This window comes from Acanthopagrus latus, chromosome 7 (assembly GCF_904848185.1).
Source record: "Acanthopagrus latus isolate v.2019 chromosome 7, fAcaLat1.1, whole genome shotgun sequence".
Taxonomy (NCBI): Eukaryota; Metazoa; Chordata; class Actinopteri; order Spariformes; family Sparidae; genus Acanthopagrus; species Acanthopagrus latus.
In genome coordinates, this window is record NC_051045.1 from 20,883,801 (window position 1) to 20,903,158 (window position 19,358).

The window sequence follows — 19,358 nt, forward strand, 5'->3', positions numbered from 1 at the left end:
TGTATCTCAAAAATTTTTCACACTTCTTTTTTTTTGTTTTTTAAATTGAGGGGTAAAACCTGACCAGGATTCAACACTCAGACACAATTTTGGGACTCAGCAGACGTGTTTTTAACAGTATCAATACGAGGTATTACATACAGCAGAATTGAGCTCAACAAATGGAGGTGAGGTGCAGTTGTACAGATCCGGCTCCAGCCATCCTCTCTCTACATCACAGTGTCTGATGGCTGCACCTGTATGGAGGAAAGACATTATACATATATAATTTAAACTGAAGGTCAAAACTTACATAGGGCCATATGTGAGAGTATCCATATGTATCTGTTTGGATGTGTGTGAGTGTGTACGGACCGACAGAGCCTTTGGGGCAGGGCACTGCAGCGGGCAGGTTGAACTTGGTCCGAGGCCACCAGATCCCCTGAGTGATGGTCTTTGGACAACCATCGTAAATGACTGCAACGACACAGAACGTCATTCAAAATCATTCTCAGCAGTTCGATTAAAATGCTCTAATTAAAAAAACACAACAAAAACTGGCTACAAATTAAAATAATTAACTACAGAAGGGAAAGTGGAGAGGGACAAAGCCCACAGCAGAGAAAAACAGACTATAAGGAGAAAAGATGAATGTAATTAACAGTTTCTTTGTTGTTTTAGACTTAAGACACAACTTTGATTAATGTGACCATTTTGGAAGACGGAATACAAGAAGTTGAAAACCTATGATTAAACACTTATAATCTGTGAAAACGCAGTAGCGTCTCATTAATTTCATTCGTGTCTCTTTGAATCCATCTTAAATATTACACATGAAGCACTTGTTGATGGATACTTCTGCCAAAAGAACAAAGAAAGCAACAAGTGATTTTGGCTTTTGTTGGAGAACAACACTAATGTAGCTTTCACATCAAATAAGGCTTTGGAAGCTATTGTTCAAAGGCATCAACCACAAAGCTGAACCACAGAGCTGCAAGATAGTGGCACATTTTCACTATGAAAATAACATAATTGGTTGGAAAAGTCACGTCCAACAAATCATTCTGTCCCACATTTAACATTTAATCTAAGTAACTCGCATTAAGCAAATCAGGGTTATTTTGGAAAGGGCACAGTGCAGCAGTGTCGTGCTTGATTTCTCAAGGTTTTTTAAAAATCCGATCTGTCGCGCGTCCGAGATGTAACACTGAGCATGACGATGAATAAACACATAACTGATGCAGTCACCTGTTGAGTCAACCAGAGTTATTCATAAAAATGCAACAGAGTGATACATAACGTCTAAAAGTTTGATTTTTGCATTCTCACCTTCACAGCCCGAGTTTGTGACCTCAGCGAAGGGGTTGTCACATGAATTGCACTGGCGACCAATCACGCCGGGCCGGCACTGACACTGGCCTGTCTCTGGGTCGCACGACCGCGAGAAGGAACCCACCGGGTAGCAGTCACATGGGAGGCAGGTGTCAGAGCCCCGCGGATGGTAGTGAAACTCCTGAAACACACACACACACACACACACATTCAGAGGGTGTGTGTGAGTAGGCACACAGATCATACTCCAGACAGAAGAATGGAAATTGTCACGGTGCCAAGAATAGTGTCAGCGATTACATCACTGCACGCATTAGGGCGAGAGTTACAGAGTATGACAAAAAGGGGACGTGGTGATAATGGAGACATGAATACAGCAAGAACAACAGTCCGTGCACGACGTACAAAAGAGCTGGCTTTTGCTTATTGCTCCTTCACTTTTGAGGTTCTCATGTAGGTGCACTCTGTTCTCACGTTCACCTGCTGAAGCGGAAAAGTATCTCCAAGCTCAGCTTTATTCTGAATTCAAGGCATGCAACAACAAGCATGATTTATGACATCACGACCAGTTTGCAAACCAATCGTATCAGCCGCAAATTATTATTCCAGGCATTGTGAGTTTATATGTCTTAAACCACGTCTAGAAGGAGATTTTTGAGAAAAGCTCGTAATTACCACACAGGAGAAGATTATCTCTGACAGGACTGTCAGCCCCTAGCAGCTTTGTGCTGCGTTTTACAAGTTGAAATTCAAAAGTAATCTGCTGTTGCTTTATGGTCCAAAACACGAACAGGGAACTGTTACAGTGGTTCAGTGTTGTCTGACTTTGAGATGTCAGGAATTCTGACAATCAAGGCAGAAGAAGCCTGGAGGCAAAGCTCTCAACATGATAATCATCTTAAACAAGTTGTGTAAGAAAAATCAAACATTTAAATGAATTATGGGAAACGACTTAATGCTGCTAATTAGATTTTATTCAACTGATCTTTGTATCTTAAATGCTTTTTCATTTTTTTAATTTTTTAGCTTAAAGGCATTTAAAATTTGCTCACTGCCGAGAAAGCAAGGTCTAGACATGTACTGCAATACGTGATCATGAGAGGTCTACGTGTCAGCCTTGACCTGACTGGTACGCACACAGGCTAAATGAAAAACATTGTTACACTATAAGAATGACAAGCAGGGAAAAAAATTAATTTCAAGCTGCATTTTTCAGAAAATCCGGAACACGAAGCCAAAGGGCACCAGGACAACATGTGGTTAGGTTCTCTGTTCGAAGAAACTCATAACGGAGATTAAAGATTAAGGTCAAAAGATCAGATTAAGGATAGAACAGGGTTAAACATGCCAGCAGACATGTTAATATACACGTTCACACAAGGTACACATGTCAGTGATCATTGTATCACTTTTGATGTAGTCTGAATGTCTGGCTCAGTGTATCAGATTACTGTGTGTCTGGGTTTAACCAAAGCCAAAGAGATCCATACAGTTACACCACTAAAGTCGATCTAATCCCGAAAGTATTAGTATTCAATGTGATGATGAAAAAAAAAATCTCCTTTAAAAACAGCAGGTCTATAACCGTTCAACAGAGGTCTGAACGCTCGTAGCAGCTCTGCAGTATGATGAACAGCTCTCTGGTTAACACTGGTGAACTGAATACAAAAAAAAATCTGCATCATCTTTCAACCTCAGCCAAGAGTAAAAACATGCCAGGAAATCCTGTCATACATGCTGCAAAGCGATAAAGTAATAAGCATTCTATCCACACGCTGCTTGAGGTTGCAGTGTGTGTGTAGCACAGTTACCTTGCAGTGACAGAGTCCGCTTGTCTTGTTGCAGTTGGGGTCGAAGCCCTTATCGGTGTCACAGTGACACGGTCCACAGGTCGGAGACCCCCACCAACCCCTGGGACACTGGTGGTCAATCCTACACACACACACACACACACAAATCACCAGGTGGAATCAGTGATGAGTTGATGAAGGTAGAATGTGTGATAAATCAACATTATAATGAAGGACTGTAGCCCTGCAGAGACGTGCTGGCCTACAATTCTTGTGCTCCAGATGTTAGAGAAATTACGAAAATGATAATTCCCACTTTTCTTGAATCGTATCGCAATTGCACTAACAATCTTCATGTGATTGTTCTGATCATATTGTGCAGCTTTAGTATGAAGGGAGAGAGCAACAGAGCCTTTCAAAATCATGTATTTGTTCTTCAAAGGAATCATGTTTCCCTCTGATTTCTAACTAATGACAAACTAATTACAGTGCGTGGAACAAAGAGATGAAAGGGAGCGGGAGGGGCAGAGAGAGAAAAGAGCAGAGATGAAGGCAGCAGGGACGAGGCTTAAACTCAGAGAAAATATCAATACTGAAGGTGCAGGGAGAGAAACACGTGAGGGTGTCCGAGAGGTCAGGACGGACACGAGTTACATCACGGCATGTGCTGAGTCACAGAAGGGAGAGAGTGACATTTAAACAAACAAAAAAAAAACCCTGCAGCTATACGTTCACCTCAAACACCAGCGTGGGACTGCTTTTCTAAAACTGCTGCATTTCTGCCACAGATTGGATCACTGTCTGGTTTATTGTGTGCGGCACATTCGTTTCTTCTTTGCTCACACTTCGATTAATGCGCTCTCCCCTTCGGTTCCCAGTGTCTAATGGATCGCTGAGGAGACGAGCAGCTAATGCAAATTCTCGTGTGCATCTCGTTATCGCTCCTCACAGGGAAGTTAGCTGAGATATCAGTGATCTTAATAGAATATTAGGACCGACTCTTCTCCTCCGGAGGTTTTTATTACATCTGTCGACAGCATCTCTCTCCCACACGAAGCATCTCCTCTTGATGTGTATTTTTTGTTTTGTTTTTCGCCGCTCAAAAGGTAGGACGAACACATCCAGTCAGATGTTTTGTCTAATGACAAATATTATGGCTAATTATCTAGTCAAATTACATATGTATTTATTAAAAAATGCTGAAAATCATCTGCAACTATGGACCTTTTGGAACCTTTACTTGAAATAGGACAGTTTATCCATTATAAATAACATGATCTTTCTCTTGATCAACTATAAATTATGAGTGTGCATTAATGTAGTAGGAAGCTGATTAATGAGCCAAACTTCCAGATTTGTTTTATTCATTTAAGATAGAGAGAGAAAATCACAGCAGTGAGGAGCGAGAGAGAGAGAAACATCAGGGGAAATTGAGGACATATATTTCATCAGTGGGCGACAATGTGTGTCTTTATGAAAAACACACACCAACTAGATCAAAGACGACACACACATGCACGAAAAATCATGAGATAAATTCAAAGCTGTGTGAATTTCAGAGGCAGGAAGGAAGGAAGAGGTAAGGTCAGGGTCACACTCCATACACACAGTTTAACGTGAGTGCGTGCATGTGTGTGTGTGTGTGTGTGTGTGTGTGTGTGTGTGTGTGTGTGTGTGTGTGTGTGTGTGTGTGTGTGTGTGTGTGTGTGCGTGCGTGCATGTGTGTGTGATATTAGGTTAAATCTACACTCATTCCACAGTGGATTACATGCAAGGCTGGAGATGTGGGATAACAAGGCAGAACTAAAGCTACCAGCACACACACACTGACACACATGCACAGTTGAACAGAGCTTAGCTGGGCAGCAGGCAGCATCAAAGAGCTTTAGACCATACTGGCATCTCAGAGCTAAACCGTAGTTCAAATGTTGAGTCAGTTGTCAGTTTGTGTGTGTGTGTGTGTGTGTGTGTTTTTGCACCTGTGTTGGCAGTACTGCCCATAGTGGTTGTCTCCACAGTCACAGATGTATCCATGGGAGGAGCTGGGCTTCCTGTGGCACTGAGCCTCGTTTTCACATGGATTCAGATGGCAAGCGTCAGTGCAGCCTTTCCCATAGTAACCTGAGAGAGAGAGAGAGAGAGAGAGAGAGAGAGAGAGAGAGAGAGAGAGAGAGAGAGAGAGAGAGAGAAATGCTTCAGGTACTATGAACATCCAAGCAAAGCATACAGCCGTACACAACATGTTTATATACAGTCAGACTAATCTGCCTTGCAAATTACATGAATTGCTGCATGGATTACTTCACTGCCAAAAAAACTGTATTTTCCATCCAGGAAGTGTGACATCCTCATGACTGTGATGCACAGTAGTCACACGGAGGAGGTCTGACATGTTGGTTCGAGCCCTGTTGCCATTTGATTAAATATTCCAGACACTTTCCAACAATGTGCCTCCCGTCAGCGTCATGTTTTCAGCATTAAACCAAAACCAAAGTGTCTCCATTACCTAAACCAAGTCCGTTCACATGCCTGGGATACATGTTGTCGTTAAGCAGTGAACAGCAGAAACGTTCAACATAAACACTTCCATGCTGTGTGTTGAGTTATGTTATGTTAATATTCTCAATCACAGCAGAGATTTTTGCATTCCGTTGTTTTTTTTTTGTCTGCTTTTCTGATACGTTGCTGGAAAAGGTGAAGTCACTAACTTCCATGCACCACAGCCACATTTGAATTAAAATGTGATACAGTTTAGCTACATGCATTTGAATTTTCATATTGCCAGACCACCATCTTATGAGTCAAACCTACCTCTAAACAACCAATAGCAAGCACGTAAGAATTTATTTCCCAAGGAGTTAAAATAAATGTTGTTCAAGTTAATCTGACTTCTCCTTGATCTTGATATCAGAGGATTACATCTGTTTGATATTCCAGTCTTTTGCTGGAAATACTGCATACAAATTTGTATTTATTTGGAAAATCGAAATCATCAGACCCAGAAAATATGGCAAAATAAGAGGACACAGGCGGTCATTAAGTCTGCAAAGAACCTCCCTTGCATGTAAAACCGTGAAATGAGAGCACGAAACAACAACAAATCTAAATATGCAGAGCAGCGATCTGTTTCCCCTCCGTGTGGCGGGCGTAATAACCTGCCAGTTCACAAGTACACATCTCGAACATCAAAGAGTGATTATCTCCAACGTCACTCCGGCAGCGCCAACCACTGGAAAAACAAGTCACAACTGTGCATTACAGAGCTGTCAAACCCTGACACACAAAGCGACGTTCATCTGAAACAAAATCACCACCACTGCTCTCCAAAAAAAGGAATTTAAAAAGTCATTCCAAAAAAAAAAAACATTTGGACTAAACAATAAATCAAATAATCAACAAACAGTAAGAATTGGCCTTGGAAAGTGACAACAATCTCTTTTGGGTTCCTCTCAAATAGGTTTTAAATGTGTACAAAACGCTGAATGTGTCAGGAAAATCTGATTCTGAAAAAAAAAGCAAAGTCATTGGAGAAAATGTTTCAGCGCCTCTCAACCATAATAGCATGAGAAACGTGCCTCAGTAAAAGCAAAGACCGCGCGCTTCAACGAGTCGCTTCAACACCACAACGAACAACGCACAAAAAATTCCCACCATGCACTTCTGTGTGCGCCGGTGCAGCGCGGCGAACCAAGGCGTCACGCACTTCAACGCAATCCCCAGACACTCCACACAAACACTGCAGCCTCTTACATGCTAATACAGGCCGGCACGTAAAACCCCCCTCTTTAATCTAATGACTAAAGCTGAGTGCTTCACACACACTTTGGGGTGTATTTAACACAAATAAAGAGGGCCTTTCACCCAGACCTGCTTTTCATTTAAAATGAACATAATTGCTGCATTTAGTCTTTAATGCACTTATTTTAATCATCGGATTAAAATATTACAGGAGCTGCAGCAGAAGACTCCACTTTCATGTTGGGGTGGGCACTGTCGTGTTCAGACTGGATCTGAAGGAACGAGTAGACACAAAGATGAAACTTTTGGCTAAATGTCAGTTTAGAAGCACTGAATCTTGATCATACATCTGATTCTGGGAATAAATGTGTGTGCAGTGTGAGCAATAATACGCTGATCTTGACCCAGTTAATAAAATAACACTTCACTAATGACACACATCAGTATTTAAGACTTAGGTTAATAAGTAAAGAAGGACAGATTTATTCTAACCATCATCTGGAGCAGTTCAGTGTCAGAAACAACATGTAAAAGTCTGAAACTAAAAACAATGCCCTTGTCCTTTTTCAGACTAGCCATGATGTTACATCTGTTATATGTTTGTGTATATCCTGCCATCAACATTCTCTCAAAAAGACAGTGATTGTATTTGCAGGAATCTCAATACAGCGTAAACATTTAAATACATGTATATTTATAATGTATTAAAAAGAATTATGAGAGGACTAACTTCCACGTACACTGTGCATACAACTATCCACTGTCTAAGCGGCTTCCCGACAATATAATATCATTTGTCAGGTGTGTCGAGTGTCACAACACAGATTTACAGGTAATCAAAACAAATTAACTTTGGCTTATAGAGCTAATGCAATAATACTTATATACAAACTTAAATTTGTCTGATTGTAATCTTGAGATCAGTAATAAGGTTAATTGCCTTGGATGTTTAACACAGAACAAATAATAGATGACTTGCAAAGGCAATGAGATGTATACACAACAGGCCTCCACACAAGTTTAGTATGTTTAAATATGGGGTAAAAGTGTCTGAGTTCAGAGCATGTTGTACACCACTTCATACAGCACACTTATGGTCAAGCTACAGTAAAGCACTGCTTTGATGCAATCACATATCAATAATTTTATTAAATTAAAATATATTTAATAGTTACTGTTTGAAAAATTGTCAGTTCTTACTGAAAAGGTTGCAAAAAACTGTGAAATCTAGGAGAAGTCTTTCTTTACATTTGCTGCATGTTAGCATCGCCTCTGTGGCTGATGTGAAACATGTGGTTCATGCTCAGCATGTGTCAGAAAAGCACGTGCGCTTCAAATACAGTCTTTTGTCACATACCAAGCAAGAGTTGTCACAACAAACAAAATGTTAATATTCATATCAAAAAGAACCATCAAGTGGGAAACGGAAAACAATGTGATCTACAAGATATTACATTTTGCCCGAAGCGTCTCACTGATCCCTCTGACTTTCAACCAACACAACTCTCTGCCTCGTGTACGATCACCTCCCCTCCTTCAGCCGGAACGTGTTCTGCTTTCAGGCTGCTTTTTTAATTTAACAGCACTGAATAGCGAGACGTCTGTATAGATTGAAGTGTGACTGAAGTGTGTGTGCGGCTTGTTGAGGTCGGCATTCCTCCCTCCGGAGCTGACAAATGCGTGAGGGGTCTGCTCTCTTGTGTTCGTCTATAGAAAATACAGAAACCACTTTGCTTTGAATCCTGTGGCCTTGGCTGCTGCATTCGACACACGCAAGGTCTTTCGATGACTCCTTTTCTTTTAATCTCTGTTTCTCTCCATCTTATTCTGCTTTGTTGGGAAAGTACAAACCTACTGTATTGTAATTTTGAAGGATAAAAACAACACACACATTCGCGCCCGCCTCAAACCTCCACACACAGTTATTTCCATTTCATCGACCTTTTCTTTATCTTCCTCCCCTCCCTTGAAAATGCTATTGTTCAGTTTCCAATTATTGTTATTATTTCACATACAGGCACACACAGGTGTGATTACAGGATCACACACACACACACAAACAGAGGCAGCGTTCTGTCTCTTATTTGTTTTCTCAAGATCCCCCGACTCTCCATCTCCAACTCTTGTTCTCCATGTCTCTTGCTTTCTCTCTCCCTCTATCACACACACACACACACACACACACACACACACACACACACACACACACACACAAATAGTCCTCTTCTATCAACCCTATACATCTTCACACTTTCACCATGGCAACTGACAGAGAGAGGCTACGACAGCCTTGGCTGGTTTCAGACGTTTATAATGACACTGGCCTTGTCACAACAATATGAGGGGGAGAAAGGAAGAGAGCGAGGCCTGAGAACAAAGAGCTGTAATATATGTGTGCACGTGTGTGTGTGTGTGTGTGTGTGTGTTTGTAGGTTTTTGTCTTTCACACTCAGGGTCAAGGAGTTTTTCTTATAAAAAGTTTTGCCTCCTGAGCTGTGTGAACATCCAGGGTGACTCACAGCTCCACGTCTGGACACTTTATCGTAAGACAACATCAGCTTGACTTCTCCACAACGCTCGCTGCGATCAGGACAAGAGAGATGAGTCATCTGTTCACTGAGCCATCCATTCATCCTCTGTGAATCCAACCATCTTCTTTCTGACAGCGGAGAGATTGTGCATGTCACAAGTATCCCGTAAGAAAGTGTGTGTGTAAGAAACACAATGATATTGGAGAATGATGAGTTCAATGACTCCAGTGACGTGTTTTGTGAAAGCAATTGCTAACAGTGATGAATCACATAAAGTGATCATCCAACTACAGACTTTTAAGAGCTTTTGGCCTTTTTTTTTCCATCACTGTTATGATTTTACGGCACATTTACTGTATGATTCTGCCTCGTCGCTTTAATCAACCTCATAGCAGCAACAGCACGCAGTGGTCTTTGGCTTAAAAGCTCTAATAACCCCACTGCATCCCACCTGCCCAGCGCCAACTGGGAGTCAAGCAGAGTTAGTAAATGGAACATGGAGCTGCTAAGCAGGAGGGCGTTTTTTTCTCAGAACTTGCTGTAGACCAAATCTGAGCAAAATGGAGAGTGAATAATAAGCTCCCATTTATCAGCTCGCTGTTTCCACTGGCTGTGCTTCAAGCTATAGGGGAGCCAGGGTTTAATGAAGCTTTAAGATCAATTCATTTCCAAGTATTTCATCACCACTGAGTATGACATTTTGTAAATATTATTTAAGTTGATGAACAGTGGGTTTCAAACAAAGGATCATGGGTTGTTAAAAAACCCAACTTAAATCAATCTGTAAGACAGTTTTTACACTCACTTGAGGCGGTTTTGTGTTTTTTCAGAAAACAAACCGTTTTCATCGTCTTCCCAGATACAACCATAACACGCAAAAATTGAAGTTCCTGAAGATGTCTTCTTCTTCTTTTAAGACTGATTGTCCATCAGCAAACAGTTTGTCAGTTTTGCTTTTCATTTCAGGATTTCAAAAGCGAATTAAGGATAGGGAGATGAGGTTCACACCTGCAGACCCTGCTAGAGGAAGACATCCGCCCCGGGGACCACCAACCTCCAATTTGCAATCCGATCTCCGTGACCCCATTCCAGCTCTGTCTCTAAACAGCTTTAGTGTTTTTCACTAAAAGAGGAACATCGCTCTCCCAAAAAGGATGTGTGTCCCAACTACAATGCAATAAAAAACATGTCTCTTTATAAAATGTTAACATTTTCATGATTATTTGGATAATGAATGGAATGCTTTTATTTTGTTCAGGCTAACCGTGAGGACCAATAATAAAAAAAGAAGCTTGATCTGTTTTAAGTGAGTAAGTAACAGAGTTATCAGACAAGTGGGTAACCCTTTTCTTCAAATAGCAGTCATTTCCATGCTTGCAAAACAACTCAACTCTATACACACACAATACACCACTCATTCATTCATTCATCTGTGCCAAATACCTGCACTTTTCTAGATTCTATATCAAACCTGATCAATAAATGACATCTCTGGGCTTCAAGTCATTTGTCAACTTTGCACTGATTCAGCACCTTGAGGATCTGGCATCTACTGTAGGTCAGGACACAGGAAACACAGCCTGAAACTCATAAATCTCTCCCTCGCTCTCCCAGAGGGTCCGAGCTTAATATACTGCAGCGGCACGGCACACCCAAGAACAACAGTCTCATATAATGCACTTTTCTCCATCTGCAGAAATATCATTTTGCCATTTGTTGTCTTCAATCACTAGTGTAATATCTTCACAAAAGCAGATAAATGACTCATTACCACAGTGAAAGCGGTTATGAGACTTCCTGTTTCAAACCCCGAACATGTGTTTTCTACATGTGATTCAGTTGGTTTTTTAAACAGCTCAGGGAACTCAAGCCGACATAAATCAGCATGGCTGTAATTTATCATATTAAATTCAGTTTTTCCCTGCACTGCATTAGCCTGTAGCAACTGGCAACAACTGTCACAGACACACACACACACACACACACACACACACACACACACACAGGCTGACATACTGTATACTGACTCACAAACACACAGTGAAGCGATGAGAGCAGATGTCTCTGTGCTTTGTCATGCAGAGCCTTCTCTCAGTGTGTGTGTGTGTGTGTGTGTGTGTGTGCTGTTGTGTTTTCCAGGAGGCACGGCTCATAGGTGCTGTCAGATCTTTGAGAGAGCCATTGGGGTACTTTCAGCACCAGGCCAAACGACACACACACACACCCATGAAAGGGAATTATTTAGAGTGCACCCCTCTCTTCTTTTTTTCTCTCTCTCTCTGCTGTTATTAAACTTTGATTTGATTTGTCTCTAAGCACCATTCATTGTAAAGCAGTCTCCATTTTTAATGTTCATTGTGCTGATGAAAGATAATGATAATGAGAGAATGTGTGTGTATTTACAGTAAATAAGTATACTTGATGTGTGTGTGCTTGTGTTCCATGTGCGAAGGTGTCAGTGTGTGCGGGTGTACCGTCTTCACTCCATGTTAATAAGGTGTTAGCGTTAGCTCCCGGGCCGGTGCAGGATGCTACAGGGATGGCAGTGCCTTGCTGCTTCCTCTCCCACACTGTCAGGCCTCAGGCTCTCCAACTTTAACAAGCTTCATCCTCCACATTAATACACACTCTCACTCCTCTTTCACCCCCTCTACCTCCGCTTTAATCTCATGCTCTTGTTTCCAAACTTTTCTTTCTTGAAAAACTTTCCTTTGATTTCTCTCCTAGCATCTGGAAGTAGAGACTGAGGTAGCAGCCCATGGCAGTAGGACAAATGAGGTTGGGTTGTTTGGTCACAGAGGTGTGACTGAGTCAACTTTAGTGCTGAGGTAGTCCTACCTTACTCTATACCTATAATTATAGTAGAGTTTTGCCTTACTGAGCAATGATGCTTTGACTTGCAATGCTGCTTGTGGCTGAAACATAAAACTGTTTCCTATTCTGCACAGTTTCCTGTGAGTTTTCCTGCACTGAAAAAAACCTCAATCAAGTCCAGCGTCTCCATGGATTAAACTAAATTACTTTAGCCAAAACAATGAAGAGAGTGGAGAGCCATCATTTCTCATCGTTAAAAATCAGTGCAGTTCTATAATGCATCACTGGCCTGAAGTGTTAATAATTTTTACATAGTATTTGTGATCAAAATTCACTGATACCTCCATCTTTTTCTGCATTGCTAGTCTATTTTATAAGACTAGCTGACATGGAAAAGTAGGGATGACTGGTGAGAAGGCCATGACATTTAGAGGTGTTAAAATGTCAACCTCGTAAGCTGCATCGCGATGTGGTCGTGGAAGTTCTGCATCCATGCAGAGACAGAGCATAACCAAGAGACTGCAGCTTTTTCTGATAGTTGATTGTTAAACCTCGGCAGGACGATTAACGTATAGTTAAAGTTACGCCACAACGTCGCCCATCAAACCCGGTGAGGGCAGCCACAGCAATTTTGACCTAAGCAGAGACAGTGTAGTTACAAAGCCGCGGAGTATCTGCTGTTTGCCTGGGTGAGGGTGGGAGTTAAAGGCAGCTCGAAGGTAAACTGAGGTCAGGGCGGGGACTCTCTTTCTCTCTTTCATATGGTTCATTTTCTCTTCATTTGCTCTCATCTCTCGTCTCTTCTCTAATCGCAAATATAAGTAATCTCCTTTAATCAACTCTGCTTGGATGATCCAGTCTGTTTAATCAATACTCGTAGAACTGAACTGCAGCTGTTGCATCAGCAGCTCCAAACAAACGTCAAATATCACTCCTCATCCTTTGCCGTGTCGGCGTCTGTCATCTTAATGTTCTCTACAGTGTATTATTTGCGTGACTCTGTGTGAGTATAGTGTACGTCGGTTTTGTGTGCATCTACTCCCAAACACGTCGCCAGTGTTTTCAGGCTGTTTGGATCAACTTCCTTGCGCCCTATTTCTTCTCTTCTCTCCTCTTGCTGCAAAACTTCGGGTGTTTATTCTACGCTATTTCTATCACCCGCCTCTTTCTCTTCATTAATAATTAACACTTCCAGTTTCTTAGTTCCTCTTCTGACTCTTTTTCATCTTTCTATTGTTGTCTTTGTCTTGTCTTCCTCTCATTACTTCTGTCTGTACGGTGTATGTTTATCCTCCCCTCTTCCTTTACTTCTCCACTCCTCTTTTAATCAGGCTGTTTCTCCTCCACATTAATCCTGCCTCATTATATTCACCTGACTAAGGAGATTTGGGAAGTTAGCCTGCAGTCAGTCTCTTTCTCTCAGTGGATGAGAACTCATTATGCATTCCCAAATATCTGTTTAACCCAGTTAGAGCATTGGCAGACACCTACGCAGATATAGCCATGTTATAATTATTCCCTTTTTCCTCTCCTTTTGAGTCAGCTGGCTCCTTTCACCTCCTCCCCACGCACATTCTCCTTTCTCTCACATCCAGTGACCGGAGCGTTCAAAATGTTAGGACCATCTCCCCGGTGCAAAGGTTAGCACATATTCAATTGAACTAGCGTGACTGAAGTGGAAAATGGTTCCTGGCTGTGTCACTTGGCCATTTTATTTCATGCATTCACCGGCAAAGTCAGAGCCAGGTGAGATGCAAGAGATTAGCAGATATGCAAATCGCTCCCAGGTTTAAAATCTGTCTTTAACCTAAAAAGCCTGACATGGTGATGGGGCTGCCACCGACAATTACTTTTTTATTGTCAATTACCAATATATTAAGCGATGGATTGTTTAACCAATTAAAAGTCCAGATCAAATCTTCTGTTGTTGAACTTTGCATGAATGAAGTGTTTTTAACGGGCAAAATCAGTGAAGGAACATATTGAATCGGATGTTCACAGAGTCATTCTCACAACAACTACACTAATATTATCCAGTGTGTGACTAATGGTCAATTAAACCAGAACTGACACAGCACAATTTACTCTGGCACAGTGGAGAGAGGCAGACAGGATAACATAAATAATGTGGTCTGCATATTGTAAGAATAAGCCGCAGGAGCTCGCATGGCTTGCAGGTAAACATCAGCATTCAACTCGTCTTTTTTTTTTGCTTCTTATCAAGCACTGCTCCCTGTTATTAACCTAATTTACTGCCCTTGCTATGCCACAGCCCGGCAGCATCCCTCCTTCATTTCTCTTTGCATGTTGCACAGCCACATGAGTTACATAATTAGCTACATAAGTGATAAGTTACATAAATGAGAATTAACAAGAAGTCAATCTCTCAACTAGTTTTTAGAGAGCCCTTATAATATCGCATGCCAATTTTGCAGCTGTGCCCCGTTCGTCGATGAACCAGCAGCATCTCTAGTGTTCACTCACCAGGTTCACAGACGCAGGCATGCCGCTCCCATTGGTCAGAGCAGCGGCTGTGGGAGGGGCAAGGAGACGAGACGCAGGGGTTGCCCACATTACAGCCAGTCTCTACTTTGACAGCTTTCGATGGGCGGGGCAGGGGAGGGGAATCGGGCCGTACACCCAACCGGACGCCCTGTAGAGAGAGACAGAGAGGTTTATATGAAAAAACAAACAAACAAACAATAGGCTGCTTTAACATTTACTGAAATATGTCTATTTCCATCTCCTATGGCCCTAGCTTCCCTCCAACCATCTGTCAATAAAAATCAAATATTCCATTCATCCATCTTTACCTGTATGCATCCTCTTATCCCGTTCTGAACCTCTCCAGAGCCCAGCACTCCTCCCACATGCAGATGTTTCACCTTCAAACCGTGAATCTCATTTCCCACTATCACTGTTCCCTAATGGGGGGGAGAAAGACGGGGGAGAGGTGAGGGGACAGATGGAGACAGGAAGGGCAAAGATTATTATTATTATTAATAACTGTATGCAAACTGAGAACCTGAACAAAGATACACAGGGAGTATATTTGAATACCATTATTTGACCAAGTAGAAGAACTCTGTAATTTATTTGATGTGGAAATATCAACGCGGACAACAGGAATGAGAAAATGAGCCACAGGAAAGACAGGATATTATCAGCCACAAAGGTTTCTATAAATATAAACAGTGAGGGATTCACATTTTATTAGTTTATACCAGAACTAAAAGAACATAATTGATTTTTTTCTGTTTGTTTGACCTCCTAGAATTCATTATTCTTCTATAATTTCATTTAACACAATATCACTGAGTAGTTGGGTTTCCATGGTGCATATGTCAGTCAGTGGGAGCAAAGGAGTGAACATGGAATCTAAAATGATTTCAGAGCTGCAGAGTGAATGACTGTCTTCATTAAATAAAAGAAAACAATAACATACAATCACTGTGGAGAAGGTCAACGCTCTGCTGATAACACTGACAGGGTTGTGAAGCAACGCTGACGGGCAACTTAGCTCATAACAACCCTGAAAAGGGAAATCAATGAGCCCCATTTATCACCGTTTCAGCCACAGTGGAAGAAGCAAAAAAGGAGGGTGAGATGAGGCTGATCAAAGCTGCCAACGTGCCAAACAATTTCAAAGGTAATTACTGCATAATTGGCAGCTACGCTCTTTAATAATTTTGCATTTTAAGATGTTTTCTAGACCATTTACTCAGCATGTTACTTGATGCACCTCACTGAAGAATTTTCTTTTACGATTAAAATTAAAAGATGAAAGACAGAACTTGCTGGCAGATGATTTGAGAATCAAATCAACATGACAATGAAACAAACTACGTTGTTTTGCTTTAAAAAAAAAAAAAGAAAGCAACAAGGAGATGTTGTTGTGAAGTTGTGTACTGTCACATATGTACATACCTCATGCATAAACATACACACACACACACGTCCTCCAGAAGGATTTGACATATTAATTCACTGCAGATTAGGGATACTAGGATTAACAGCCAACGCTCTTGACAGTCTGAAGCCATCCAGGGTGTGTGTGTGTGTGTATGTGTGTGTGTGTGTGTGTGTATGAGACAGTGCGAATGGCGACTGTATATGTCTCAACATTTAATTTGCAGCATTTCAGAGCACTTGGACTACAGGTCAGAGCCGACAGTATCGCTGATGACGACTGAGTGCAACTACAACTCTGTGTGATGAACTCATACATTTCTCAAACCAAGTCAGTAACAGCAATTAGTTATGATAAAGTCACTGATTTCTAATGGAAATGTACTTGTTTCAAGATTTGTGTGTGGATGAATTTTCTGAAGGATTATTTCAGGCCATGTGTAGACTTCCTACTTTGATATGATTTTAAGATCCAAAGTGGGATTATATTCAAATGATTTACTAATTTGTCTAATATTTTGCAGTGTTCTACTTCACTGTACTGCCTCAAAGGATTAATTGCCGTCATTCACGGTAAACAAAAATTCCAATTAGAGACTTTTACTAGTTAGACTGGAAAAATGTCATCCAATAAAACTATCTGCAGATTTCAAAAAGCCAAATTAAAAATCCAAGAATTAGAGCTGGAAAAACCTGAGCACAGTCCGTCAAGATTAGAAAAATGACGGACACCAGAAAATCGCTTGTTAAGGGAATCAAGTCGTATTGATTTAGTAAATCAGATACGATTAAAACCTTGTTACTCATATGAAGCTATTTGCCTGCATGACAGAGCAGACTTGCAATAGCTGCATTTCCAGCAATTTAATACTTTTAAAGGACTTAAATTTAACGCTTGTATCCATTGTATCCATTGTACCTAGGATTGCGTGATGTCTATTACCTGATAGAGTCCGAAGTCAAGCCGTAGCGTGGCGACGTAACGCGTCTCGCGGCCACTGCGAACGTCTCGCAGCTCCAGTTGGAGGTCGTGCCACCGGCCGTCTGCCACCTGAACCTGATCCAACCGCAAACGCACTGGCCTGGTCGAGCCACGGGTCACCGAGAACACCAGCTGACCATTTATCACCTGAGAGCGACGGAGGAACACAAGCATGTAAGTCAACACAAGGGGGGGGTGAAATCCAACATCTTGGCTAAAATTCAGCATTAGAAATGTAAACTGCAAATAACTTCAAGACAAAACCATCACTTGAAATTTGTTGCATTGCAATATATAAATATTTTACTCCTTTAAAAAAATGAGAATGTGCCATCGAAACACTAAACACAACCACATTAACCATTAGAAGGGAGTATAATTCTCATATTCAAGGTAACACAAGGTAACACATTTAGCAGCCCACACATTATTCAAGCCTTGTGATACCTGGTGAGCTCTGGCTCAGAGTGTGCAGAACTGATTTAAAGCACAACATCAGATTGTTTATGTTACAAAAGAGGAAGAAGGTGTTTCCATTTACACATTAGCATAATAGCAGTTAAAGCTTTCTGAGCCTCTGGCAATGCTGAGAGACAGGTGAAAGCAAATACAGAAGAGGATAAAGACTGCTATGTTTATCCTCGCCAGCAGAGCCAGAAAGAAAAGCCACCAGTCAAGGAAGGAGTGGGGGTGCTTCTTTGAAGCAGGAATCAACAGGTTGATGGGAAACATGGTCTTTTAAATACCATAGCCCCCGATGGGAGACGACAACTGTCTCAGCCATGGTCTGCCTTGCTGATATGTAACGCAAATGCGTTGCATTGCTATTCATTAACGTGTGTGTGCGCACCTGAAAGAGTAGGCTGGTGTACTGGCCGGCCTGAGCCTGTAGCAACGTCCCCTCTCGCACTCTGGTCCTGAACACCAGGCCGAGGTACCAGGGCGTGGAGATGGTCACGTCGTTCTTCAGGTCCCACCAGAGGGCGCTGTTACCCAGGAAGCGATGGGGGTGTGGCATCGCTGAGGCAGAAGGTGAGAGAAAGAGCACGTTTTTAAGCATGAACGAGACAAATATTTTTTACACTGCACTGTTGGCCTGCTGATTAAAGCTCCACTCCAGTGTTTTGTGACATTTTTACAACACTTCATTTCGTGATGATGTTATTGAGACGAACAGTTGACTGTAATGATGGAGGCCGTTGCTAAAGTGGAACAATGATTCATGACTAAATTATAGCTGCGATTCATACATCAGCCTCCAAGCTTTCACATTGGGAAGACAAGCCTCTCAAAACGCCGGCCATTGTCTTAAGTTTATTAAAGTGTTACAAGAGTAGCGTGCCTCCTTTAAGGAATTGGGCAGAATGTAGCAAGAGAAAAAGCGACAATGGCTGCGCTTAAAGCAGAGGTGTTGTTGATCGGAGCAGAGGGAACATTCAGCAGTGAAGTTTAGTCTCAGTAGCGGTTATAGTTCGCTATCACTACCCATGTCAATGATGTTGATCTTGCTAAAACAAGAATCCGGGTGCTAGGCAGTACGTGGTTTATGTCTGACTATTAACTACAAGGGCATGGATGTTAAACATAACAAAGGATACAGCACTGTGTTGCACTACGTTGGTTACATGTCACTCCCAATCTCCCTTCGCTTGTCATTCCCTCTTTTCTCTCCACTGTCAACTATGGAGTATAGGCCAATAAATGATTATTTAAACATTTTATCAAGACCCACAAGTGCCTTTCGCGAGAAGGTTTTACTTAAAAGGTTATCCATCAGTGCTCGCAATCAAGACATGTCAGTAAATACAAAAGAGTCAAACTGTTATCTGGTGTCCACCTGGGTCACAGAGGGTCCATTTACACGTGGGGACTCACACAGGGTTTATCTAGGTCCAGTTACATACACGACTGAAGCCTGATATCCAGTGTTTAAAGGGTTGCTCACATGCTGAAGTGTGTTGCACTGCAGTTTCCAGTAAGTGATTCCAAGCACAAGTGAGTCATCTATTTCCCCTCTTTCCTTTGGTCAATAGCTTTACCACAGTCACTCACTCAGACATGAGTCCATCCATCCATCCATCCATCCATGAACATGCATTCCTCTTATATACTCACTTTACCCACACTGTAAGAGCCTCCAGCTGTTATGGCTCAGCACAAAGTGTGGAATTAGAGTTGGAAAAGTGCTGATGTTCAGCCTGAGGCATTATTCTGAAGGTATGATTGGCAAAGCACTTCTGAAACTGAGCGACCGAGGTTTTAAACTATGAAGCAGCCCATTAA

At 41.7% G+C, this 19,358-nt stretch overlaps 1 protein-coding gene across 1 annotated transcript in view; it reads right to left on the bottom strand.

Moving 5' to 3' along the window:
- Positions 1 to 19,358, bottom strand: part of celsr3 (cadherin, EGF LAG seven-pass G-type receptor 3) — a 104,814-nt gene that overhangs the window by 30,633 nt on the left and 54,823 nt on the right. The window contains exons 11-19 of the mRNA XM_037105545.1: positions 17,926 to 18,095; positions 17,037 to 17,222; positions 14,998 to 15,108; positions 14,669 to 14,837; positions 5,081 to 5,222; positions 3,123 to 3,243; positions 1,309 to 1,492; positions 355 to 456; positions 142 to 236 (exon numbers count right to left, since the gene is read on the bottom strand). Coding sequence (XP_036961440.1) covers positions 142 to 236; positions 355 to 456; positions 1,309 to 1,492; positions 3,123 to 3,243; positions 5,081 to 5,222; positions 14,669 to 14,837; positions 14,998 to 15,108; positions 17,037 to 17,222; positions 17,926 to 18,095 — 1,280 coding nt within the window. The remainder of the gene's footprint in view (positions 1 to 141; positions 237 to 354; positions 457 to 1,308; positions 1,493 to 3,122; positions 3,244 to 5,080; positions 5,223 to 14,668; positions 14,838 to 14,997; positions 15,109 to 17,036; positions 17,223 to 17,925; positions 18,096 to 19,358) is intronic.